At 49.0% G+C, this 27,465-nt stretch overlaps 1 protein-coding gene across 1 annotated transcript in view; it reads left to right on the forward strand.

Moving 5' to 3' along the window:
- The first annotated feature begins 8,716 nt into the window (after positions 1-8,716).
- Positions 8,717-27,465, forward strand: part of LOC103903576 (tetraspanin-15) — a 46,365-nt gene continuing 27,616 nt past the window's right edge. Inside the window, exons 1-2 of the mRNA XM_009284810.2 lie at positions 8,717-8,803; positions 15,936-16,121. Of these exons, the coding sequence (XP_009283085.1) occupies positions 8,717-8,803; positions 15,936-16,121 (273 nt within the window). The remainder of the gene's footprint in view (positions 8,804-15,935; positions 16,122-27,465) is intronic.

Consider the following 27,465-nt stretch of genomic DNA (forward strand, 5'->3'; position numbering starts at 1 on the left):
CGTCCTTACGGCTGAGTCATCATCCCATCCAAGACCTAAGACTCCGCTCCAGAAGGCGGAAAAGACCTAAAAAGACTTTTTTTTTTTTTGAGCTGTCGAAGTGGCATTTCTGCTTTTAGGTCTCAAGTGCCTAGGAAATAGCTAAGCCTGGGAGGCTTTTGGGTAGAGGGGAGTGATAAAGCAGAGCTGCGTTATTACAGGAACGTAAATGAATTTACTCCGTAGTTATAGCCCGCGGGGCTGTGCATCACCTCCGTGAAACATAAGGCTTCCTTGAGACCCTATAGAGGAAAACCCAGCCCCGAAGCCCTGGGCATGCAGAAGGCCATTAAATGGGCAAATCCCTGGGCTCTGCTCAACCCAACCTCCTGCTCCGGCACGTGTTTTTTTCAAGAGGGAAAAGGCCAATTTTCACGTTTTTATTTGAGGTGCTCAGCAAGGGAGGACAGGCTTTTCTGGATATGCACAGGTAGTGATATTTTTTTTTTTTAAATTTCTCCTGTAGGTTCTTGCTGTCCCCATATAGCATCCTCTACTGTCAACGGTGGCTTTGGGCAGCAAGGCCTTATTGCTAGCGCTGGGCACTGATACCGAGCTACCTGGACCCCTGATATACTCAGGAGGGTATTTTTCAGGTCCCTGAAAGGCCTGGGAATGAGAGCAGGGCTGTACGGCTGGGCTTGAGCAATGCTTATTTATCATCAGGGCTGTAAATCAGGCTTGTGTGGTTGGGGGAAAAACCCAGAAGCTGCTCTGGCATTTGAGCCAGAGGTTTAAAATTGAGGGGGTTTATTGCATTAGAGGCTTTGGTTTTCTCTATTGCCGTAGGATGGGAGTGTGTTGGTCCAGGGCTGGTTGCGTGTTGTTGGGAAGGAGTTTGGAAAGAGCCTGTATGTCTTCCTACAGGCCGTGGCCTCGATGCATTTTCTCCAGTTCCCGAGTGATATGTTAGCAGTTTAACCGTGCATCGAGCATCTGAGTTGCAAAATATCTCTGCAATATCTGCTGTGACTTACTGCGGAAAGACGCAGCTCCCTCTGCGATGCTGGTTGACGTCACGTCTATCCTACCCGTCGTGATGGCACGGTTGATCCCGCCGCAGAGTTTTTGCTGGAAAAAGCCGAGCAAATCGCACGAGGAACGTTTGGGGATGAAATTACAGAAAACATATGCTCAGAATAATTTGTGGCTAATTAAACCCATCTGACTCCTTGAGAATGGCGGGAGAAGGTTGTTTTTTCCCCAAACTGGAGCCCAAGCTGCTGGATCATTTCTGCAGCCCCGTGGCTTTATCATTTAGCGTATTTAGCCAGGTATCTCACGCCAACGGATTAAATATCCACAGCAGAGACTAAATCTTAGCACGGGAGTGAGCAATGGGTATAAGAGGAAAACTGCAGCAACTCCATCCCCATTTCCCAGGCGGAGACATAGGTCTGAACCCCACGCAGGCCGCAGGGTCGAGGTACAGAGGGGTTATTTTTAGTTTGTAGTTATTTTTAGTGTTGGGAACCTACATAATGAGTTTGTTATTTGTTGTGGGTTAATTAGCGAGGCTTTTTCATGGAGAAAACTGCAGTGACTCAATGTTTTGGAAAGAGTCTTTGGAGCTGTGGCTTCCCAGTGGGTTTTACCCAGCGCTGCAGGGAGCATAGCTTGCATAGAAAATGGAATCGAATCCCTGTTTTTGAGTTTTATGAACTAATAAATAATCTTTAAAAAAAAAAAAAGCCAGGAAAAGGCAAAGCTGACAACCACGAGCTACAACTTCATCTTTGTTTTGCAATTATAACTTCTCTGCTGGCAAAACCTGATTTCTTGGGGCTGTAAGCCCAGCAGTCTCCGTACCCTTTGGCATGTACTAGCCCAAATTATAAGCGATATTTGGCTGAAGCAGTATCTGTCAGATGTCCCACCGTGTCTGTGTGGGGTTTTTTTTTAACCCAGCTGAGCTCTGTGCATTTGCATCCACCTGCACGGCTCCAGCACTGAGGCTCAGCAGAGCGAGTGGCCAGAAAGGAGACACCGAGACAGTTAAAAAGTGGGGGAACGGGGGGGAAAAAAGCGAGACACACACACCCACACACACCCCCACACCCCAGTGAATGGGGCCTTTAGAAGCGGCAAGGAAGGAGGCAGAAACTCTGGGCGCGTATGAACCTTGCAAATACCCAGCGGAAGGCAATGCTGTCCCACCTTCTCTAACTGAATTGCAGGGCTTCGAGCTGTGGAGGCTGGGAGTATCGGTCACTTCCCAAGGGGATAATAACGCAGGTTTGTGGAGGACTGCTCTGTCCCATGCTATTAAAAGCGATGCTCTGCAGGCCGATGCTGACCCAGGAAGATGCTCGAGTGCGATTTGAACTGCAGGAGCGAGCGACTCCTCTTCTCCACATCGCTTTTACCACCAGCATGGGCACAGTGGCTGCAGCGTGATGCCGAGCCTGGCGCCTCCAAGCCCCGCTCCCTATCCTCCTCATGTAATCAGAGTGTTTTACAAATCAGAAAATTGCACGTTAATGCTTCGGTTTTATTCCTGCTCATCATCTCCCAGCATTGCTTGCTTATTATCTTAACTCCTCGGAGCGATTCCTCCTCCCACCCCCCTGCTGCTCACTTTGTTCTTTATAGCCGCCGTGCTCGTGGTCGTAGCAAACCAGCTGCGCTGCGGTTTGCAGCGGTACAGATTAACATTTTCGACTTTAATCACTGCCTGGGAAAAAAAAAAAAAACATAAAATACAGGCCAAGTTGTCATTCAAGTAATGCAGTTGCACCACGGAAGGTCTTTTCATTTGCTGCTGTGTTTATTAAACAGGTTGGTGCTTTCAGCTGCTGCAGGAGGGGGTAACGAAGCCGAGGGAAGCATGTAACGTGGGATCTGGTGCTTAAATATAGCTTGGACTTGGAGTGCAACACATAAGGTTTCATTTGGAAACTGGCAACTTGGTTTATTCATGGCCCAATAAAGAGAAACGACTCCTGTGCGTGGCTTGAGCATTGGGTGTAAAAAGTGTTTGGCTAATTTTCTTCCAGCAGGACAGATGGAGAGTTGGAAAGACCTGGGAGAAGGAGGGGCTGGGACTTGCTGTTTCCTATGAAGATGGAAAAACTAGCCCTGAGAGTATATCTGGGGTGAAAAAAATCACGAGAAGATAAGCCCCTGATCACTGCCTGAAAAAAAAAAAAAACATAAAATACAGGCCAAGTTGTCATTCAAGTAATGCAGTTGCACCACGGAAGGTCTTTTCATTTGCTGCTGTGTTTATTAAACAGGTTGGTGCTTTCAGCTGCTGCAGGAGGGGGTAACGAAGCCGAGGGAAGCATGTAACGTGGGATCTGGTGCTTAAATATAGCTTGGACTTGGAGTGCAACACATAAGGTTTCATTTGGAAACTGGCAACTTGGTTTGTCATTCAAGTAATGCAGTTGCACCACGGAAGGTCTTTTCATTTGCTGCTGTGTTTATTAAACAGGTTGGTGCTTTCAGCTGCTGCAGGAGGGGGTAACGAAGCCGAGGGAAGCATGTAACGTGGGATCTGGTGCTTAAATATAGCTTGGACTTGGAGTGCAACACATAAGGTTTCATTTGGAAACTGGCAACTTGGTTTATTCATGGCCCAATAAAGAGAAACGACTCCTGTGCGTGGCTTGAGCATTGGGTGTAAAAAGTGTTTGGCTAATTTTCTTCCAGCAGGACAGATGGAGAGTTGGAAAGACCTGGGAGAAGGAGGGGCTGGTACTTGCTGTTTCCTATGAAGATGGAAAAACTAGCCCTGAGAGTATATCTGGGGTGAAAAAAATCACGAGAAGATAAGCCCCTGTGCCTTTAAATAAGGAATTCTTACTAGTGTGGAGTTTTGCAACGACAGAAATGACAGTGCTGAATGGCACAGGCAAAAGTGGTCAATTAAAGCCTTAGAAATCCCACATCAAAGCTTGCAAAGGGGGTTAAGATTAGCACAAATAGTTGCTAACGAAGTCTCAGGGATGAGTAAAACTTTTGCTTTCTGCAGTTCTGGTATGACAGGGAGTAAAAACCAGACTCCGTATCAGCAAAGGTGGTGTAATATGGTTTGACAGCCTGAAGCTGAGGGATATGAGGAAGGAGTTTGCCATGTAAACACATTTTACTGTTCATCTGCAAAACTTTTTCCCATGTAGGATGTTCAGTGTGGCTTGCTTGCAAAAGGAGTGCAGTTGAGAGCTGCAGCAGCACTGCTTTTCATGGAATTAAATGTTAAATTAGTTGGCAGGAACCATAATTTGGGTGTTCTCGTGTCCCTCTGAAGAAGGATGGAGCGAGGCTGTGGTGTGTGGCTGTTTCCGTGGCTCGGGGAGGATAGGATGGATCCCATCCCTGCACCTTGCCCACGTGAGCAGCCCTGAGCTTGCCTGGGCTGAAGTGCTAAACCTTAAGTTAGCACTTTCCAGTCCTAACTCGGCTCTAGGGAATTGCAGCAGGATCCTATGAAAAGCCTCGCTAATTAATTTAGGCAGTGGGCATCATTAAGGCAGTGAACCCAGACACTGAAGCAGCAAATACTGGCTGTTCCCTTAGCGCATCCAGCTGCAAGCTGGCCGTTCCTATCCCATTTAAATGAGTTTTGGGGCTGCTAAGGAGTTTTTTGGCTGACCCAGTCCTGGGTGCAGCTGAGAGACCCCAGGCTGCCCAGCTTGGGCCAAGGGTTGGAGCTGGGGCCAGGTGAGAAGCAGGCAGCGTGCAGCAGCCGCTTCCATCTAGTGCCTTAGCAAAATCATCGCATGGATCTCCACCAGGCCCCAGATCTAGTGTTTTGACCATGAAACCTATTCCAAAAGCTCCTCAAGCCCCTTTTTCCCCCTCCGGCTGCTTGCACAGGGCTCACCTCTACTTGTGCATGGGACTCCCCTTGCACCCAGCAGAGCCCCATCCCCTCCTTACCCCAGAGCACCAACAAATCCTGCTTAAGGTCCTCTCTGTGCTTCTGGGGGGCAACATTTCATCTGCAAAGGTAAAGCTGGCAAAGTTGGGTGGCAATTGGGTGCCTGGGCTCGTCAAGCTTGCTGTGCCAGCGATTTGCAATTAATATGCCGGGGAGCCCCGGCTCGGGGGAAGAAGTAGCATCTTTATTGAAGGCGCTTGGTATGCTGGCTGCATGCAGAGCCGACCGAAGCACCACCAAGGGCACGTTAAGAGCATGGCTCGGTCCCTCGGAGGGTTTAGCGTGTTTTCCTGCAGCCTCAGTTTTTTGTTTTACTGGATTCTTATAGGAAACTTTCCGTCTGTAAAGCCTGGGGCGATTTGTGGGGTGGGAAGGGAATCCCCATCCTCAGGGCACTGGAGGGGGACAGGGCTCTGCCAGCGGAAAATCTCCCTCCAGCAGCAGCATCCCCTCAAATGGCTCCAAACCCCCCAATTTTGGCTGCTGGTTGATGTCCAGCAGTTTGAATGGTCCCTGTTGGTCCCGAGCGTTAAATGCAAGCTGAGTCATTTCTTCCTGCAGTTAATGATTGCCTGGGCCTGATCCTGCCAGAAGTGGTGTCACGTTAATGATTAAAACCTGTAAATAAGGGCTTGCTCGTTCCCCATGTGCAAAGCCACTCTACAATCTTCCCCCAGCCCCAGCAGCACTGCCAGAGGGGAAAAATATTCAGGATATATAAAATATATACATATAAAAATATTCAGGAATATAAACCCACCCTGTTCCCGTCGCCTTTCCCCACTCCCTCCGTACCCTGAGAGCATTGCGCCGGAGTGATGTTAAATAGAGCAAAGTTTCAAGTCCTGTTTAAATTTGGACCGCAGACTTTATGCAATTCAATGTTAAGCTTTTTAAAAGCTACGCCTGCCTCTCCCTCGTGTGCGGCAGGGCTCGTGCATTATCTATCCATTATGGTAACGTTAGTATAAATAAATGGGTGATTTAAGGTCAGCTCCTGTCTACTCATCTCTGAGTGCATCTCTATAGATGCAAGCGGCAAAGCATCCGTACGCATTTGCGCTGCTGGAAGAGCGTTTATTCTTTATCATCACTTTTGCAGAAAGGAAAGCACGGTATAAAATTTTATTTGCTTAAAAAAAAAAAAAGTAAAATGTAAAGATCTCTGGGTGTCTAGTGAAGGGGTTTGAGCTTGCTGGAGAAAATGCTGAATTCCTGCTCGTGCACGCGAGGGTGGAGCTGGGAGTGGGACTTTGCTGCTGCTTTTGCAGATGTGCTTTCATTTTAATTAAGGAATTTTTAAGGGGAATAAAAATCATTCCTAGTTCACGTGTGGGACTGCTGTGTCCCTGCACCAGGAATCCTCCCGGGCCGAGGTCAGTGAAAATCAGCGCCAGCAAAAAGCAAATCTCTCCTTTCTTGAGTACATTAATGGTGTCGTATAGAAGTAGCCGGAGAGTTTTATTGCCGTTCCCATCGCTGCAGGCACAAATCTGGTTTTTTAGCAATGAGTTGTATGGCATAATTAACCGCTTGCGGAATGTCGGGTGTTAATTACTGGCTAATGGGGAGATGGTGCTGGGGAAGAGCCTGCGATGTGCTCGCAGTGTTCTGGCCTGATTTATACTGCCGGGGGCTTGGGGGTCGCCTGTGATTCAGTGGAGAAGGGGAGAGAGCCTGAAATTACTGCTAAAACCTAGAATGAACCGAAGTTTTATGGTGAATCGTTCTCTTAAATGTGGCTTCAAATTAACGTGGAAATTTTAGGCAATGTCGAGCGTTATCTATGGAGCTGATGGTTTAAGTCTGGTTTAAATCTGCTGCTTGGGCCATCCCTCAGCTGTGTCACAGCCTGGTTTTGTAGGGAAATACTGTTTCTCCCTTGCTCTTTTGCACACTAAGTTGACTCTTGAGTTAAAGCGGAGAAAGCGTATTATATAAATAAGCGCATGCACAGAGGGTTAGTCACCGAGCGCCAAGATTTCTCTGTGCAACGAGTTGAAAATAAGCCCCCCCCATCCCTGCGCCTGGTGCACAGTCAAACCTGACAGAAAGGCGTTAGAAAACCATGAGAAAAGTCACGGGGGCAAGCGGGTATTTCTTTTTAATTGACTGTTCTCCTGGCTGCGGCATCCTTCAAAAAGGAAAGAAAGGGTGGAGGAAATACATCGTGCTTCTCCCCAAATGTCTCTTGCTGAATGCTGGGTGTTGGGGTTTCTTCTTCCAAAAATAAGAAATTCACAGCGCCAGCTTTGTTGGGTGTTGGCAAAATGGAAAGTGCTGGTATAAACCAGGCTCCAACACACTAAAAGTTCATTTTAGATTAGTTTTAAAAAAAATAGGCAGAAAAGTTGACTGCTCTCTTTGCTCGTTCAACGTGACCACAGTCGGCTGCAGCTAAATCATGTCCAGAAATGTCATTTTTGGGACGCGTTTCATCCTGTTATCATATCCTGAAGTATAAGATCCTCAGCGTTTGGGATCTGCTGGCCATTGATAATCGTATAACTCTCATCCCATCTCTGTTCTCACCCTTGCGGCTTATATACTAAAAGGAAAGGGATACAGCCTCTTCCGCTGCGCTGAATTACTCTACGTCTGCTAAGAGCCAGGTAAATACAGCTCCCGCTTCTTTGGGTGCAGCCCTGAGTCGCTGTTACTTCTTCAAACCTTGCTTTAAATTCTCCATTTGGCTACCCCAGAGAGAAGCAGCATCTTCCTCCCAAGAGCTGGGTTTTTGAAACGTTTCCCAGGCCACGAGCCACATTGCAGACGATGCTCCTTTTTCTTCCCATCTCTGATCCGCACCGAGTCAAGCTGCAGAAACGAAGGGTGCTCCTCTTTGCTGGGTGCTCCTCTTTGCTGGGTGCTCCTCTTTGCTGGGTGCTCCTCTTTGCTGGGTGCTCCTCTTTGCTGGGTGCTCCTCTGCATCGTCGGAGACCGGCTGCAGACGCGGCTTTTCCAAGCTCCTCTTTTTGCTCTTTTTATTAAACTTACGCTCTCTAGTACTACATACTACATATTAAACATCAGTTTTACGCTCTCTAGTACTACATTTGTACAGCCGTACAAATCCTTCCAGGAGCCGTGCGGTCTCCCGGTGCCGGTTTCTTGCTCCCCACGCCTTTTCTTTCAAGCGTTAAGTCTCACCGAGCCTGGGTGTAGTAATTTCTCTTTCCTTCTTCCTACTCACGCAAGCGCCGGGCAGTTCAAGGTGGTGTTGAAAGTGAGGTGTTGCATGCAGTAGCAAGCTACGACAGGTAAATCTGGACATTGCTCTCTTGTCCTGGGCTCCGAGCAACCGCCTGGGAGGCATCTGTCCCTGTTCTTGTTAGATTTTGGGCTGCCACTTCACCCTTTGCTGCCGCAGGAGAGCTCCTGGGATGGCTGCAGGATTGCAACAGGCTCTTTCAGCACGCCGGCAAGGGCAGGAGGCGCCCCGATTGCACCACGTTTGCTGTTAAAAATTTGCTAGAGATCCACCCGTGCACCATTTTTTTGGAATAATTGTTGGAGTAAATCCACTTAAACAGAGCTTTGCTGTTGCTCTCAGCAGCAAAACCAAGCGACAAACTCAGTAAAGGGTTAACGCCGGCCACTTGTGCCGCTGCTGCCTTCCCTCTAATTGCTCCCTGCTTCTGCCAGGCGGAAGTCGGAGGGAGCAGTTCAAGTTCAAGGCTTGCCCGTGTGCGTGTGTACGCTTTTTTGGCTCGGCGGCGGAGGGCGGGAGCTGGCCGGAGCAGGGAGGGTCTGGCGGGCAGCGAGCAAACCCCTCTCGCTGGAACTGCAAGGATGGCTCAAGCCTCCGAGTGCCGAAATTCCCACCTCTATTACTACAGCGTCAAATTTGCTCTCTCCACCTATGCCACCCTCTTCTCGGTAGGTGCTCTGGTTGCTTTTCTGTCCTCCCTGGCGTTTCCCCCCACCATACCACCCCTGTGGGTTGGATTTTACTTTTCCCTGTCAAAATTTCCCCTTCCAAGGCATCAAATCCTTGCGGTAAAATCAGGTGCCGCGAAGCCCCTCGTGCTTGGCGCTAGCTGGGTCCGAAACGGGCAATCTTGGGCGAAACCGTGGGTTTTGGTGGATTTAAGAGCACCTCCCCGGGACTGCCCATCCCCAGAGCCGCTCTTGCAAATCCCTCGTGGCAGCGAGTCGCGTTTCGAGGCATTTGGAGCGTAAACATGGAAATTTAATGTGTTTACCACACAAGCACCTGGCGGGCGGCGTTGCCAGCCGGTTCGCCCATCTCGGCCGTTGCCTTTATGTCGTTCAACAGGGACAAGGCATGAAAGCAGACATGAAGGGGCGGGTATTTTAGCCAGGTTGGTTATTTTAAGAGGAGAAAATAAAGCTTGTTTTTAAGCAGTTTTGAATCATTGAGGCAGCTATGGTCGGGGCGAGGCTTCCCCGGCACCTGGGAGGTGCAAGCACGTGTCGGAGCAGGGGGAGGGGGAAGCAAGAAATTTTCTGTCCCGTTCGGGTCTGTGCATCCTCAGTTAACGCATGAGATATGAAGTTAGCACCTTCCTGGGGGTTAATCTTGCACGATCCAGTCCATATTTACGGATCTTTCCTCCTCAGGTCTAATTAATCCTCTCCGCCCCGTGCACAGCTGCCTGCTTGGCGTGTATAGTGGCATGCATCTCCAATTGTATAGGTGTAATCGCAGAAATATCTGCGCGAGTTCCCGGGGCAGGCTGTGAACGGTAAACGGGGTTACAAGCAGAGTTTGAAAATGCTTTTTATTTCCTTATTTACTTTTTTTTATTTTCCCTTAATGAATGAGCTCATTGGGAGGGCAGCGCTCGCCCTCGCTAGCTGGGGACGGCGAAGCCCGTTGTCTCGCTGCGCTGAATGACTTGTGCCCACCCCAGGGCGTGAATGAGAATAAGAAAAAAAGGGGTTTTTTTGTAGAATATCTCACTGGTCTCCCTGTGGCCTGCTGGGTAGGAAGGCTCCCGAGGGGAGAGGAGACTCAAGTATCTCCCGCGAGGTGGCCAGGACCCTCGTGGGACTCCCGCTGCACCCAGCAAGACCAAAAAAAATCCAGATTTCTTAACCCATTGGTGGCTGCGGTTTGACTTTTTGGGTAAGGATAGCGCAATATTTTTGCTTGCAAAATTAATCTGCGGGAAAATCTGTCACCGTGGTTTTGGTTTCTCTAAAGAGCTGAGTTTTGCTCGGTTTGAGGTTTCCCCAAATGCCTTTAAGCAGCTGTGGGGATGGGGAGGAGGTGAAGGGTTTTTTTTCTCCCAACTGATCTGAACCCAGGTCGGGGCTGCGCTTCGCAAACGTAGACTAACGGCGGGATGAACCAGCACAATCTCGATGCCAGATGCTTATTAATTGCGGGGCGTTTTGGGGGGGCTCAGTGAGGCATCCTGGCGAGTCCGCCAGCAAGAAGAGGCTCAATAATTTCCCAGCGACCGGAAAATAGCTGCAAAAATGCCACTTTGAATCGCTCTGGCCCAGCCTGCCTTCAACCCTGGGACGGTCCTCGCGCGGGGACGTTGCCCCGTCGAATCCATACGGATCGCGTGGCTCCTGTGAGCTTTTCAGCTGCCTGACCTACTTCTGCCTTCATTTGCACATGTCGCCGCCGTATTAATTCAACAGCGCTGCCGAACCCTTCAAAACCTCGTTAACCAGACGTGACCGGGGCTGGGTTTCGCTCTGGCCAAATGCACTCGATAAAAAATAACTGTGTAGGAACTTCTCACTTGCATTGCATGAAGGCTTCAGAAATTTAACCCCCCAGGGTAAAAAAAACCAGTGGAATAAGACTTGAGTTGGTTCACCGGGAAGGATCGAGGAGGTTTGGGGTGAGATTGATCACGGTTTCCTAGTGTAGGGTTGTCCCAGCCTGCAGAAAACTGGATCTAGAGTGGCTAGATCCTTTCCAGTGCTTTCCTGTAATGAAAGCGCTTATTTATAGGTGGGAAAATCAGTAAAGGAGTGTGGGATAAGCCGGAGAGTGGCTTTAAACCAAATATGGAGCAAACGGCAGAGAGGTTCGAGCATTGCGGGTTGGACCGGCTGGTTTTATACAGGTAGATTTAAGTTGTCGAGGATTCAGCAGAGCACAGCTTTGAAGTTTTCTTTTCAAAAAGACGTGCTTCTTCCCTTTTCTTACTCTTTTCATAAAATTGAAAACTGCTATTTTAATTGACCCTTATAAAAGTGTATTTTTTTTACATTCATACGTACCGTCGGCAGTTAAGCATTATACGATGTATTTAATCGCTGTGTTATTAATCCCGTGACTCTATCTTTCAATGACTAAAAGCATTCAGCGCTTCCTATATAACATTTTCTCACCTGCACGTTACAATAAAACCTTCTGAGGAGGAGCAGGAGTGCCCTGTCTGCTAACTTGAAGGCAGACGGATCTGCAAAAGCTCGAAGAACAATTCTGCTGTGAGCTGGGGATTGGAAAAGTGAGGTTTGCCCTCTGGTCATCTTGGATATAGAATGAAGTGGTGCCCTGTTCCCTTTGCTCCTCCCCGGACCAGTGCTCTGACTCACGTAATCCGGCTGCCGGGGTCTGCGTGGGCTTGAAGCCGCTGTCATCGTGACTTTTTGGTGTTCCTGAATAAGGAGAAATTACTGCCTCGCGTTAGTGTGGCGTTGACTCATCCAATTAATGCTGTTCACCCTGGAACGAGCCGCGGCTGCTGCTTGGCCCTCGGCAGGCTTCGAGGTTGCGCTGCTTCGGCCGTGTTGACGTCCCCTTGGATTCGTGGTACCCGTTTGCTCTGTATGTGGCTGAGAGTAACTCTCGTTACTCGGGTCTTTTGGGTCTTGGACAAGGGGAATGTGGCATCTCTTAGGTATTTAGTGAGATTTTTAGGTCAGGGTATGGCCATGCATGTCTCTTGTTAGCATCGGGTAGCTGCCTCTGTGCCAAAGCCAAGTCATGCGGGGATGGAGAAGCAATCACAAGCACCAGCGAGCCCACAGCTCGAAGAGAGCTTTGCAAACTCCCTGACTCACCTGTGAGTTAGCTGTGAGCTCAAGCCACCCATTTGGCACCCCCCGAACCCTGCCAGCGTTATCAGAGCTGTGTGTTATATTATTTTCTGTTCATTAATTGCCTTTCATCCCACTTCTTGACCTCCGGGTCTCTAAATGACTCTGCGATCAGTGGGCCAGTGATTTCCACCAGGGATTTCCACCTTTAGCTCTTCTCCTTCCCAGGTCCCCAGCTCTTTCCTTGCCCATTAGATGGAGAAATGCCTGGAGAGGAAAACCAGCATCTCTGTTATCCCGTTAAGAAGAGACGGGGTTGGAGCGAAACAGCTTTGGAAATGGGCTGCGAAGGTGGGGAAGGGGCTCAGGCAGATCTGCAGCTCCTCATCACCCGAAGAAAAGCGCTCTTTAAGTTGTCCCCGCCAAGGATTGAACTTCCCTGGTTTGGGCTCTGTCGAGTTGTTTTGCTCCTTGGTGTCGGAGCTGATTTGAGGGGGCTGCACAAAAGCCTTATCACGGTGTGGTGCAACACGTCAGGTCTTCCCATCTCCGTCGGGAAACAGCCCCACGTTCAACTGCGGTTTCGGAGGCTGCTAAAATCCTGGCCGGGGGGAAGGGTTGGTCATAGCAACTTGTATCGGGCTGAGAAATTAAAGTTTGCAGTTTTATCTATCCAGGAGGGAGGGAGGGAGGGGAGATCACATCCCGGGGGTCATTTTTGGGGTGGGAATGGAGGTTGGACATCCCGGGCAACTGCTCGCTGCCCTCCATCCCCTGCCCACTCAGCTCGTACAAACTCCAAGAAGCACTAAAATCAAGCAGGGCTGAAATTAAACCCGAAGGTGATTTCTTCCTAGCTTATAAGAGGAGAATTGACGCAGGACGCCTTCGCTGCAAGGTCTGGTGGAGTTGCAGCCACCCCCTTGACTTTCCCCGCGGTGATGGTTCAATCGCGTGGTTTTTATCATATAGAAACGGGGTAATCCTCCTCTCGTTAGAGGGTAAGTGCAGATTTGCTTTTTCTCTTAGATGCATTGCAGAGCAGTTGTAATTACCAGCTGCTGTCTGTCCTGGTGTTTGCACTGTATTAAGGTGATCACCAGGCAATTAATATGTAACTACAGAGGATTTACCAGCAAACTTCATTATGTGCCTTACCATCTCATCGAGTGTGGGTGGTAGAAAAGGGTTGTGACGCCAGGAATAAAAAATATCCGTGCTGATTGAATTTGCATGGCACACCCGCCCCCCCCCCCCCCCCAAGAAACTCAGTGGTGGAAACCAGAGCAGCCAGGGTGATGCAAACTTTTCCTGCTGCTTTTGATGCTCATCTCCGGCCGAAGGGGGACGGGATGATCAGGTTTTTGATGAAATACGTAGTTATTTCCCTTGCAGTTTTTTACGGTGCTGCATAGGTCCTGGCAAAGACTTTGACGTCGCCGGTTTGCTCCAAATCCACCATTTTTTCACAGAAACGCCGCTTTTCAGGGAACGCTGGTCTTTCTCTCCAGCTCTTCTCCATCCAAATCCCTCTGCCACCCATCTTGCAACAGCATTGCTCCCTGCCCGTCCTTCCAAAACTCGTTATATTCAAGCAAGCTTTCCTTTGCAATCTGCCTTTGCTGGGAGATGTGCCAGTGTATCCATTCCCTTCCTCGAGGTGTGTGTTGCTTCGCAAGATGCTTTCTTGTGCTTTAAGCTGCTTTGAGTAGAAGCAACTCTTGTTGTTTGGTTGTTTTTTTTTAATCGGAGGGTGCTTTTTAGCCGGCGGGGTGCAGAGATGGGCTGGGGTCCGGCCTGCAGCACTAATCCTTAGCAAAGCAGGTTGCAAGGGGCTGGATGACCTTTTAAACTAGGAGCTAAGCAGGGAGAGAGCCAAGAAATTCAGGTGGGTCAGCTCAATATTTGCTTGTTAGTCCCAGGGACTAGTTTGAGGTGCTCGGGCATACAAAGCACGCAGCCTTTTCTAAGCCATGAAACCCAAAAAAAGCCGTGCGGCGTGGCTTGGGTTGCCGGCGGTATCTCCCCGTGCCGTGCAGCTCCTTTTCCCCGTTGCACTTGCATTTCCCCATCGCGTTTGCATGGCAAATAAGCGGTGCGTGCCCCCCTCCAAAAAAAGGGGTGTTATGCGTGGCACCGGTGGGGGTTTTCCCTGCCAAAGGGATGGCCGTGGCGATGCTGGGAGGAAGGACCAGCACTGCTCCGCAGCAGCCTCATGCATGCCACGAGCTTTACATTTTTCAAGGATACTTTCAGCCCTGGGAAAGCTATTTTAAAGCAATGCACGTGTCCAGCCTGAAAACCCTCCTCTGTTTCTCTCCCTTGCTAGCAGGGGAGGCCCGTCCCATGCACGCTGCTTCCTCACCCCCTCAAGCATCCAGCCCTTGAACCCCCTCCCGGGTTTGCGCCGTACACTTTCCATGATCTCTTCCCTCACTCGCATCGCAGAAGGATTAATTAAAACGGAGAAAGTTGTTCTGACTGGCACGCGGGAGGAACGGCGGGGATTAGCGGGGGACGCGTGGTGTGCATTAACGTCTACCCCCCGCCTTCAAACCCAAATGCATTTCCTGGGACACCGTATAAGAGAGAAACATTAAATCAAACCTAATCCCAGCGCACCAACCTGACGCTTAAAATAGAGTATAAAGATGAAAGTGTGATTAAAAGCCTGTTATCAGAAATAGGCCTGCCTGTTTAGTTTCAAATAACTGAAGCGTCTGTAAAATATCACGAGTCTAAATTTCACTTTCCGAGAGTTTTCAATTCCTTTATAGATGAGATGGAGCCTGGAAGCGGACAGTGATTGATAGACATAAACTAGCAACAAAAACGCACCAGGAATAGTATCCAGGCAGAGTAGAGAAGAAAAAAATCAACTCCCCAAAAAAGCGAAGATTGTGCATGAAAATTAAGGATTGAATTGTCGGCGTGAATTAGCAGGAAGAGTTCGAGCAAACTCATTAGGAGCAATGAAGCCTTTTGGAAAGGTGAAAGCGATGGAAAAGGAGCAAAAAAAGGAGGTTTTCCTCTTTGGAGATGTAGGTTTTTGAGCGCGTGTGTCTGCGGCCAGGGGCTTTCCCCCAGGAGCCTCCCGCTGTGATTTGGGGTGGGGAGGGCTGCAAAAAGTAGCATGAAAAGGGCTCCAGATGCTCCTCGGTTTCCTCGCTGACCTTTTCAAGTGTCAGCTCGGCGCCGGCTGAGAAGCCGCTCGCCTCCGGCTGTGCCGCAGGGCCGACGGGCGCGATGCGAAAGGCTCCTGACAGCACGAAAGGCTTGGGATCGCGTCGCTGGCTTTGATGTTGAAAGGAGCTGAAGGGATGCAAACAGCCCTTTTTGGAGCCCTGCTTTGTCCCGGCATCGTTAGGCTCTCTTCTTCAATTAGGGCTGTTTCATTGAAAGGGGAGAGAGGGGAGGAAGGTCGTCATAAATAATCCGTTGCTTTTCTTTATGGCACTTTTCATCCAGGGATCAAAAGCGCTTTGTAACGGTGCAGGGAGCTTCGTTTCTAATTGTTGGTGCTGGCGTGCGGAGAGAGGGTGAGCGGCTTTACTGTGGGTTTGGGTGCAAGTCGGTGCTCGAGCCAGGTGTAAAAATGATGGAGTGAAATGAGTCGTTTTGGGGATCGTGCTGTCTAAGGGTGGAGTGTTGGCAGGGTGGGCTGTTGGTGTTAATAACTATCAGCCTCTGGGTCTATCAAACCCAAGGCAAGGGCCAAGCTGAGCGTCCGGACGGACCGTAAAGATGCGGCCGGGAAGGGGAGAGGAAAAACCTAGCAAAACCTAGCTTAAAGCTGTCCAGCTAGATTGGTCACGCTGCAATGATACGTCCCCTTCCCAGCCAGAGGAAGAGCAGCCCAGCCTCGAGCAAAGGGGGTGTGCCAAGTGCTGACGGTAGCGTTTAGGATTGGATGTTAAATGTCCCGGAGTTGGGTCAGTTTTCCTTGGCCGTCTGGGACGTCTTCCACCTCCACCTCTCCCTCGAAGCCTCTGCTTTTTCCCCGTTGGCATCTGAATCCCATCCCGTGCTTCCCTTGCAGATCCTCGGCCTCGTGATCCTGTGCGTTGGGATTTACGCCGAAGTGGAGAGGCAAAAGCACAAAACCTTGGAAGGGATCTTCCTGGCTCCGGCCATCATCCTCCTCCTGCTGGGCTTCACCATGTTTGGCGTCTCCTTCGTTGGCATGGTGGGGAGCCTCAGGGACAACCGGACGCTGCTGAAGACGGTAAGGCCGTTACCACGCTCTCCGTGCAGCCCTTGGGGATGGTCTGGGTGATCTCAAGGACGAAAATTAATGTATTCTAACAAGTCACCGCCACGACTTAGAGCAATCATGTGCCCCTTCCTGGATTTAAATGCTTGCATGATGTGACTGCTCGGTGTTTTCAGCTCCGCCGTGAAGCCAGCGGAGGGGTAACAGGGAGAGGATACATTTAATTTGCAGAGCTGGCACCCTAATTTCCCTGTTATCCGTGGCTGAATGCCTCCCAACATCTGTGGGAGGCGCTGCTGCCTTCCTCCTGAGGTAACAAGGGAGTTATTTTTGGGGCTGAGATCCCATCTCTGGTGGAGCAAATTCTCCACCATTACGTTTATTTTAGCCGTGACGATGCCAGTAGAAAATAGCTTTGTTTCCTTTTGCAAGGGAGTTCTTAGCAGAAGGAATGATTACCTTTGAAGTCCAACCTGGAAGAGATCCAGGACACTAGGGCAAAGCTGTTCCCTCCTAACCTGCTTTCCAGGGGTTTTGTTGGTGCGTTGGGCATCTGAACACCCGTCCTCCCTGCGGCTCATCGCCTGCCCTTGCTCTGGGGTAACACCTCTGCCTCCAGCGAGGAGCAGGAGGCTGCGGGGATTTATAAGCTGAATTATAAGCCGTTCCCTCCATTCAGATGAGGGAGAAGCTCTTCCATCACGCTCGGCCAGGGCCAGCGTCCCTTGACGAGCTCCGTGACGGCTCTGTCGGCTCTTCGGCTGCGTCTGATGCTCCCTCGGTGAGGAAGTTGCTTTTGGATGAATAATCCGTGCTGGTCCACGGAGCATTCCTGCCAGCGCGCACGTGCCTTCCATGCTAATGGTTTGCATAACACCTTCATCTCCCACTGGTTTGGGTTGATTGGTTTATTAAAATCAAACGCTCTGGGTAGCTAGCGCTCACTTGTACTGGCTTGCAATATTGCTTTTAAAAATTGCTCGGCATTTGCATTTCCAATTAAGACAAATGGGAGCCCAGATCAGAAAACCAATATTGTCTTTGCGTCTGCATGAGCAGATGAAATTATCGTTGCTTTTCGATACGTCTGGTTTTGTGCCACCTGCGATAGGTGGTTGTTTGCGTTGCGCTTGAAAAGGTTGCAGGGATCAAAGCCGTGCAGTGAGGGAGCAGAAGAGGAGGTTTCCCATCAGATCGCTATCGCAGCGAGATACCGTCTGCTCTGTTTGAGAGCTGCCTCCTAACCCCGGGTGCTTGGAGGAGTCTCTAAGGGAGTGGCCAGAGACGTCCCGTCCGAGTGGTACTTGTGGTGTTTAAATAGCCCTGATAGCTTGCTTGCTTAAAAATTCTTACTTAATCCCCTATCAACTGACTTTTTTCTTTCTGTTTGGATGCTAAGTTATAACAGTGGGCGTTTGCCTGGACTCAGTTACACCTCTAACATATAACCCTCTTTTTCCTGTCCATCAGAGCAACTGGAAGCTCTGTATTTCTTTACGATCTAAGCCTAGACAATATCTTTCTGCCAAAGCTGAAGTTACGTTGCTTGTGGAGAACATGTCATCTTCTTTTTCGTTTGTCTGCTTTTAAAGCTACACAGTATTGTGTTCATTCTATCTAGGCTTATTCCAAAGAAGGATAAGTACTTCAAATTTCCGATAATATTTTTCTTTCTGTGCTAATACTCATGAATCACGGCTAATACTCTGTTTCCACAACCCAGACCGAATTTGGAAGTGGAAAATTGACACATCAGAGGGTAGGAAATCTCATCCTTGGAGCGACCCAGGGCGACAGAAACCCAAGCTCATTAACTGTATTTCACAGGTTGTCGGCCGAATCAATTCTGCAATGGGCACAGCTGAGAAAAAGAAATAATCCTGCCCTTTTGGGTTGGCTTTTTCTCCCCGTGGATATAAGCAGCTTCACGCCTGCCATGGGGAATAAAAAAAGCAATACCCATGCAAGCCATCACGCTCAATAACACTTGCATCCCTTTTGGCTAGGATCTAAGAAAGGGGATGTTTGTCTCGTGTGTCGAAGTATGTTGTATTTCTGGGTGGTGGATTTTTAGGGTTACTCAGGGTTCCTCGCCTGCCTTTAGTTGGCTGCAGAGAAGCACAATTGGCCCAGTGCTACATTAGAATCATAGAATCATTAAGGTCGGAAAAGTCCTCTAAGATCATCGAGTCCAACCGTCAACCCAACACCCCCATGCCCACTAAACCATGTCCCTAAGTGCCTCATCTACACGTCTTTTAAATACCTCCAGGGATGGGGACTCCACCACTTCCCTGGGCAGCCTGTTCCAATGTTTCACCACTCTTTCAGTAAAGACATTTTTCCTCACGTCCAATCTAAACCTCCCCTGGCACAACTTGAGGCCGTTTCCTCTCGTCCTGTCGCTTGTTCCTTGGGAGAAGAGACCGACCCCCCCCTCGCTACAACCTCCTTTCAGGTGGTTGTAGAGAGCGATGAGGTCTCCCCTCAGCCTCCTTTTCTCCAGGCTGAACAACCCCAGTTCCCTCAGCTGCTCCTCATCAGACTTGTTCTCCAGACCCCTCACCAGCCTCGTTGCCCTTCTCTGGACACGCTCCAGCCCCTCGACGTCCTTCTTGGAGTGAGGGGCCCAAAACTGAACACAGCGCTCGAGGTGCGGCCTCACCAGGGCCGAGTACAGGGGGACAATCACTTCCCTAATTATTAATTATCTATTTTCTGGGAGCAGATAAATGAAGTGATATTTCATAGAATCATTTAGGTTGGAAAGGACCTTTAAGATCATCGAGTCCAACCGTTAACCTAGCACTGCCAAGTCCACCACTAAACCACTATCCACTTCTGATAATGGATCCAGCCTAATTCCCAGTCTTGGAGCTGAAACGCTGTTTCCCCCCTGGTTATATTCAGCTTGATGGGCATCAGCACGAGGAGGAGGGCACGACAGCAGTGAAGCGTTTTGGAAGTGCTCTCGATGACGAGGTAAATAAGGGTGTTCCTTGCACAGGCATTGCACAGTTGCACAAATATGGGAGGTATTTGTGGTCTGCACGGAGGTGAAAATCGTAATGCCGCCTCTTCTTGTAGGAAATAACATAGCAAGCTCATAGCAGACAAAAACATGCACTTCAAGAGCATCTCTAAGAGCCCGGGCCACGAGCGTGGGTTTGCATGTCCACCTCTGGCTTGCTCTGCCACCTTGGATGAGCCATGGAGGACTTGCCCACTCAAAGGGATTGCAGGTCTGTGTGGGAGCGACCTTGGATTAGTGTTTCCTGGTGGAGATGCAGCTTATCCCAGCAAAAGTGCTTTATCCCGGTAGCTTAGAACAGTTCCCCAGTGAGACTGGGCTGCGCTGGAAAGACCGCTGCTGCTGGCATGGTTTTGTGGCGCTGAATTACTCGATGCTTTCTTGTGCTCTTACCTGCTCGTGGTTATATTGGCAAAACCGTGCGGCCAAGCCTGGGACTTCCCCGTTGTGTTTATGTTGGAATTGTCTGTGCGATGCGTTAGCGTTTCCATCCGTCACCCGAAAGTGGGTGCTCACACCGGGAATTCATAGGGGGTTTCACTGCGGGATGTCCTCTCTCGTGCAGCAGCCGCTCGAGGCATGGGAGACTGGGGGCCGCTTTCATTTGTAGAATTTGTTTCACAGCGGTTTTCTGCTGAATTTTACCGGGAAAACTCTTGAAAATACCTTATTGGTTAGTGAGTTTTGTCATCTGTTCACCTTGAGGAGGAATCCGGTGGTGCAGGGACCATGGAGGAGGGAGCTCTGCCCTGTGAGCCCCAAAAACGGACTCAGGACAGACCCTGGAGATTGTATCGTGAGACAGCATAAAAATGCCTATATTGATGCTGATGGAAAATTGATGGATGAATCCCTTTGGGCTCTTAGGAGATCGTGTGTGCAGATGTACTGCAGCTGCTCGAATGCCTGCACACGCGTTTTCAGGGAACCCGAGCTAACGATGAGCACAAACCCACCCCGAACTTCAAATCACTAATAAAAACTGACTCGTCTCTTCATCTAAAAATACGTCTTGTTAATCTGGAGAGCAGGAGATAAATTCCCCTCTATTTAGGAGAAAATACTTCAGTGCCCTACAAAAATTCACCAGATAGCACTTGACATTGACAACCATTTTTTTTTTTTACACGAAATGCGGTGGCTGTAGGTGCGGGTGTGTACGTGCTTGTTAAATCCTCATTCATCTCAGTTCCTTACTGCTGACAGATGGGTTTTGGTTTTCCTTAGCCCCCTGGACAAAAATCGACCAATATTTCTCTTGGGCAAAACAGTTAGGAAAGCCACCCAGCTCCTAAATCGGCTGCTTGATATATTATTCCAATATCCCCCCCTGCAAGGTACGGCAAATTATATTTTGGCTTTAATCTTTTCCTTATCAATCTTATTCTCTTCAGTCATTACCTGTGTAATTGTCATGCACAACCACACAACTCTCACCCGTGCAGAAGCCAGATTATCAAGTCTTTAGTGACGTCTCTAATAACCCAAGCAAAGTCTATTCAATAAAGCCGCTGCCTGCTTGCAGTTCTCAAGTTTATTAGAAAAATTACAGGCAAGACCTGTGGGGTTTTAGCTGCTGGCGTATGTAATCGGTGTTATGAAGACTTGTATTTACTAGATGGGTTAAGAGTTTCTATTTGGAAATCAAATTTCTTCTGTCACCATTAACTTTTGCAAGGCTTGAAGAACTGCAGATTGTCTGATGAAGATGCCTTGCCTTTGCTTTTAGGGAGTTCAGGGTGATTTAGTGAATAGACTGTAAAAATCAATATTTTTTTTGCTCAGTCAGATGGCTGGGGGGAGCTGGGATGCTTTGGTTTCCGAACTGGGAATGCAATGGGACAGGCTGCTCCAGCAATCACGTTTTGCAGTTGCATATGCCCAAATTGGCTCTTCTTCGTGGCTTTTTTAGAGCTGTTTTTGCTAGAAACGTATCATATCTTACTCAGCATCTCCTACCTGGGGGCTTGGGACCCGTGTGTTCATCCCATGGATACTTTAGCTTCCAAAAAGTCAGCAGAGCCCTGAATTTTCAGAAGCTGCTTCGATAGAGTTGATTTTATTTTATGCAGAATGGAAAAGAGATGAATGAGGGTCCAGGTAGGCCAAGAAATCCAACTTTCCCATTTTTCTTTTCCATTTGGTGAGCTTTTTGGGTTCCTCCTTTCCTGCCATGGGTTTGCCCAAATTTGTCACCCAAGGCAGGATTTGACCTTGGCTTTGTGGCAGCGAGAGATCAGCTGCTGCAGCAGCTCTTTTGGCCTCTTTCAGGTGTTACAGATAAATATAACACCAACACAGGAAATGTATATTTATATCTATGCTGCTATTTCCAAATGTCAGCAACAGCAAGATGTGAAGAGCGAACTCCGGTGACCACCACCAGCTTCGGCATTTATTTTATTTGCAATTTTGTGTTTTTACCCTCAAGGTCGACCCACGACGCGACTTCCCGAGCTGGGCTTGAAAGGTGCCTTCCCCCTCCTCTCCAGCCCCTGATTGCACGTGTAAATAGAGAGATTAAATGCTGGAAAAGGGCAGATATGTCAGGTTTGAAGAGGGGAGCGAGTACGGCTGCGGGGAAATGGTTGGCAATCACAGAGCTATTGCGTGGATGGAGAATTGTCCTTCTCCTGGGAAGATAAATTCCCCCTCGAAGAGAGTCAGCTACTACAGCGATTTGAAGCGTGGGGGCCCTGAATAAAAGCAATCAGAATAACGCACGTGTGAAGGAGCACTTTGAGGTCTGAGCTGGTCCAAGCAGCTGGGTTGTTTTTTTTCCGATCGTGCGGAGAAAGGCGCAAAAATTACACGGAAAACCTCTATTACAGCGGTGCCGTATAAAGCATCCCTCTGCCACATCGCCGGCGCTAATTCATTACCCTATAGCAGCCACTTAAAATCAGTTTTAAGTCAGAGGAGGTGAAAATACCAGTAAGTAGCACCTTCCCCTTATTTTTCTTCTGCGTTGGGAAGAATTGGGTGAAATAGTTTAAAAGAGTTAAATGTTTTGTGGGTGCATTGCTTGCGCTTAAACCACTTGGATATTTGGCTCGGGCAAATTCCTCGTGGTTTCATGGTGCTGGAAAACCTCTTGGTTGAAAGCAGAGGATTTGCATGGGTTATCCAGCTCGTCCATTCACCCCAGGGTGTGCTCGCCTCCAGGCCAGCAAAAAGAAACAGTCCCTGGAATATTTGCAGTAAAGAGGCAAATTTCCAAGACCGGAGGGCTTGGGAAAGGCGTTGGGATGAACCCAAAGGCTCGGCATGATCCCCTGAGCATGGTGACCTCGGTGGTTGGAGGAATTTGAGGTGATTCGGGCCGGTCTGGGTTTGCAAAGTTTGCAGCTGATGGCTGGAGGTGGGTTTTTCTGTCCCTGGAAAAGGAATGAGGGAGAACCGGGCGGTTTAGGATGCGGCCAAAAAAATGGGGTATTTATGGGCAGTATGGAAATTCCCTTCCAGAAAAAATTAAAGCAATTTCCAGCTGAAATGGGATTTGACCAGCATCTCCTTTAGGCTGTTTTTTGGCTATTTCTGCCCTCTTAGAGGATGAAGAAGGGGAAAGAGTTGCCCTTCCTGCTCTAGCCACAGCAAGAGAACCTGCTGCGTGTTTTTTCCCATCGGCGAGATGCAGCTTTTGGAGAAGCGGTTGCAGGTTTTGGTTGCAAAAGGTGCAGGTTTTGAAGGTCAGGTGCATCCGACCTCCACCAAAGCGCGGCGTGTTATAAACCAGGGCAGCATCCATCGCTGGGATGGCAGCCCTCGGTGGCTCTGGCAGCGTGGTGTGATGGATATCACACGTCGAGCGCGGTGGAAAAACTTGATCAGTAAAAGGCTCCTTCTGGATACAGGTTTGCATGAGAAATGAAGCTGCATTTCTGTGTTTGAACTCATCTGGGGTTATAACCGCTGCTGCGAGGGAGGTCACCAGGCATTTTTCCACTTGCTTTTGTCTGTTTGCGGGGAAATTTTAGGTTAATTAGAGGATGCTTTGGGCAAAGCATCACTGCAAAACCCCATTTCTCTTTATGCTTCCTGGGGACCAGGTTGGGGTCCGGGGTCCACTGCCCCGGGAGGGCTCAGCTCCCTGCATCCGCAGTGAAGAGTTTTCTCTGGATATTTCAATATCAGCAGGTTTCGATGGTGCTGCTTTAACTCTCCAAAAAACAAATTCCTGGTAATCAGCACGCAAATAGAGCCCGCTGGAAAAAAGCGATTAAAGAAACTCCTTCCTGCAGAGGTTTGCTCGGGGATCTGCATGTATTTCTTGTTTCTTCCTAAGCCCGCTGATTATATAGCGCGCTCTGATTGCGGGCTCTCTAAACAAAAACACCACTTTCTTGATTTTTTTCTGCTTAGCTGCACAGAGGGGTGGATAAATGAGGAGGGTCTGACATTTGCGCAGCAGCGAGAGTTCGGGATTGCCGGGGGAGCTGAAAACATCCCGGACCCGGGAGCAAAGGCTTCGAGCGAAAGGAGGAGAGTCCCAGCTTTGTGCTAGGGACCGGATCCGATGCGAAAGGGCTTTGGAGCAGGCAGGTACCGATGCTTCCCATGGGCAGCCTTTCATGCTCCCTATTTGCGTAACGAGCATCCGCAGCCTTCTCCTGGGCGGGACGGACCTGCAGACCCTCTAACACCAAGATCCCCCCAAAATACAGCGAGAAAAAGCCTTGCAGGGAGCCTCCAGCGCTTTTTACCCAGCTCTCTGTGTCTAATTTGTTCTTCTTTAAATCTGTGGCTTTCAACCCTTTTTAATTATTATTATTTCATTTGCTTGAGACAAAGTAGGAAACCCCAGGGTGGCAGAAGGAGCTTTGTGCAAGAAATCGTGGCTGATGTCCTCCGCTAAGGGTTGCTCACCTCTTGGCTGGGGCTTTTTAATCATCGCAACGTGCTTTAAACAGGGATTTGCTTGGCCCAGGTTTGGCTCTGAGGGGGAAGAGGGGGCTGGAGCCCTGGGGGAGTTAATGATTCTTTTGCCACGCTAATTATTGGCACTTTCACGCTGAATTTCTTGCAGTGTCCCCATTCACCATCTTTCTAGGAGCAGTTTGGGAAGGTTTTGCGAGCAGCAAAAAGCATACTTTATTATTCCCAAGCCTCATACCTTGAGCATGGTCAGCAAACTCCCAGCATGTTGCACCTCGAATACTGTGTTCAGTTTTGGGCCCCTCACTCCAAGAAGGACGTCGAGGGGCTGGAGCGTGTCCAGAGAAGGGCAACGAGGCTGGTGAGGGGTCTGGAGAACAAGTCTGATGAGGAGCGGCTGAGGGAACTGGGGTTGTTCAGCCTGGAGAAAAGGAGGCTGAGGGGAGACCTCATCGCTCTCTACAACCCCCTGAAAGGAGGTTGTAGCGAGGTGGGGGTCGGTCTCTTCTCCCAAGGAACAAGCGATAGGACGAGAGGAAACGGCCTCAAGTTGCGCCAGGGGAGGTTTAGATTGGATGTGAGGAAAAATGTCTTTACTGAAAGAGTGGTTAAACATTGGAACAGGCTGCCCGGGGAAGGGGTGGAGTCCCCATCCCTGGAGGTATTTAAAAGACGCGTAGATGAGGCGCTCAGGGACATGGTTTAGTGGGCATGGGGGTGTTGGGTCAATGGTTGGACTCGATGATCTTAGAGGTCTTTTCCAACCTCAGTGGTTCTATGATTCTATGTTGCATTCCTTTCCTTGGTGCTCGCCCCTTTCTTTTTTAATCGCATCACCAAATTAGCCATTGCAATAACAACAGCCACCCTTGCAGTGAACTAGTGGGGCTTCACAGCTTCTGGAAAGCCTGGTAAAGGGCTGATGTTACAAAATCCTGCCAAAAATCCTCCAAGCGTGGATTATTTATGGACATCTCTGGAGTTACTTACCTTCTCGATATGAGTTTTTAATCAATGAAAGATATCTCATGCTGCATTTTTACTCCCTAAAGAGAACTGCTGGTGGTTCCCCAGCATCCCTCAAAGTCGATGCTACCCATTGCACGATGAAGAGATGCTGGTGAGCACCTGAATCAGGCTGAGGAGAGGTTTTTTGCAAAATCCGAGGTGATATTAATAGCATCCAAGTGGTTTAATCTGCATTAGGAGTTTCCAGTGAATTGCCTGGTGCTCATTAAAGGGTTGAGCCGATTGTGCCATTGAAATATTTTTCCTGATTGGGGGGAAAGCAACAGGCACAGAGATCTTTGGAAAGAGGTGAAATTTGATTGCGAAATTTGATTGCTTGGCCCTCAAACTCTGAAATAAATTAGATTTGAAAGGAGCCGTTGCTCCTGGAGCTGGATGGAGGGGGGCACTGAGAGGTGACATCCACCCCTGTTCATAAAAACCTCCTTTTCTTTGGGTTTTTGGGAACATGAGCATGTTCTAGCTGCAGCATCCGTCCTGGTCTTGAGATGGGAGCGGAGGGTAACAGGGCTATAGCCAAGGAAGGGTTAACAGCAGCTGAAAATGGACCCAGCTGCAGGCTATAAAAGCCCAAAGGGGGGAAAAAAATGGGGTTTCTGTCAGGTCTGGGGAGCAGATTTGGTCTTCAAAGGGGCAGAGCAGGCATGTGTGGGCCGTGGTGAAGGTAGGGCTGATACCTGGGGCGTGGGGGACCGACCACGCTGCGTGCCCAGGGCTCTCGGCGTTTGGATTTGTTTTTGGTTTTCAAGGCTACTGGCTCTTTTGGGATTAAAACCAGGCTGCTTGCTTATTTAGCTTGTGAAGCATAAAGGAAATGTATATTTTGACTTAAGGCTTGGCAAATGCATGCGTGAAACCCAGATGGGGTAATGAGTCCCAGCCGGGGTGGATGGGCAGGAGGGGCACGTTGCGTGCATTAAATAAATTAAATAAAATAACATGGTTTACATGAATAAAATAGTGTCCTGAGCAGAGAGGGTTATTGCTGTATTGCTAAACCAGAAGATGCTCTGCAAAGTCTCTTCATCTGGGCTTTGTTGTCTTTGTTTGATCTGTGTAGGAGACATTCCTGACAGATTTTGGGGATTTTTTTTTTTCTTTTCCTTCAAGGCGACTATGAAAGCTGTTTCTATGTGGGAATAAACAATTATTTGGGTTTTCAGAGGAAGGGCTGCATGCAAGTGTCTTTCAGGAAAAAAGCCAACCCTTAGAAAGGGCCACTCTGCGTGGGAGAAAGCTCTAACATGTCGTTAGGAAGAAACGGTTCTTCAAAAGTATTGCTTAAAGTTTCAATCTGGGGGACAAAAGCAACCGGATTCATGGTTCTGTGCTCACATGAAACGGTGGACTCCTCTGTGGCTGGTCTCGAGGAAGGCAGAGGAGGCGGCAAATGCTTGCTAAGGGGATGATTTAGTGGCCCCCCAGGTAGAGTGAAAGTTTTATTTACTGCACGCCTCTGCATCGGGTGCGTTTCACGCGGCTACACGTTCGATCTGTTCCCGTGCGTCAAGAGGGAACGACCGGTTCCCTCTCCGGATGCCCCAAAATACGGCGAAACCTGGGGACCGCCACCCTGTAAACTTCTGTGCATCCAAAACCGGGGGGATCCGTAGGATAGGAAGAGAAATTAAGTTGCACGAGTTTCTTTTCATCTTGGGGATGGGAAATCCCTTGACGACCTGTCACTGCTTTTATATTAATTGGTCCAAACCCTTTTCTTGCATTGGCTTCAGTGGGGCTGACTTAGCTCCTTCGCTGGAGAAGCAGCTGTAGAAATGGATAAAAATAAAATACTGGGGGGTTGTTTGCATGAATGCAGAACGTGCCTGTTCCCACAGGGGTTTAACGGTGACTGTAAAGCCTGGAACGAGGATAAAATTATCTCCACCCTTCGCAGAGGGGGTTCAAACCCCCCTATTCCTCCTCCATTGGCTTCTATAGGGTCTCATTATATGGGGCTTGTCCTTTCTTTTAAGTACGACCAATAACTTTTTTCTCAGCAAAAAACCCGCTCGATTTCTTAAATTGGGCAGCTGTTTATGATCTGCCTGTACTATTTTAATGTTAAGTTCATCAAGAGGGCAGAAGGATTCAAGAGCAGCATCTTCAGCCTCAGCTTTCCCAGTGTACTGCTGCAAAGTACCTGGGAATCTATTTATAGGTTTGTTTATTTTCTTTTTGGCTTGTAGCATGGGCTCTCTAGAAATTGTCATCCTTGTTACCGCTCTTATTATCTCGTCCTTTCCTGTGACTGAGCTGAAGTAGGAAATGGATCATCAAGAAGCAAATATTTTCCCCTCTCAGCCCCCGGGTGCCGCGTGGAAAACTCCTGGCGCCGGGTAGCAAGGAAGGATTTTTGGAGATTTTCTTTTTTTTTAACTTTTTTCCCCTGCGGTTGTGGCAGGCGGGCGGCTTTCCCCA

This window comes from Aptenodytes forsteri, unplaced genomic scaffold, assembly GCF_000699145.1.
Source record: "Aptenodytes forsteri isolate BGI_AS27 unplaced genomic scaffold, ASM69914v1 Scaffold444, whole genome shotgun sequence".
In the NCBI taxonomy this organism is placed as follows: domain Eukaryota; kingdom Metazoa; phylum Chordata; class Aves; order Sphenisciformes; family Spheniscidae; genus Aptenodytes; species Aptenodytes forsteri.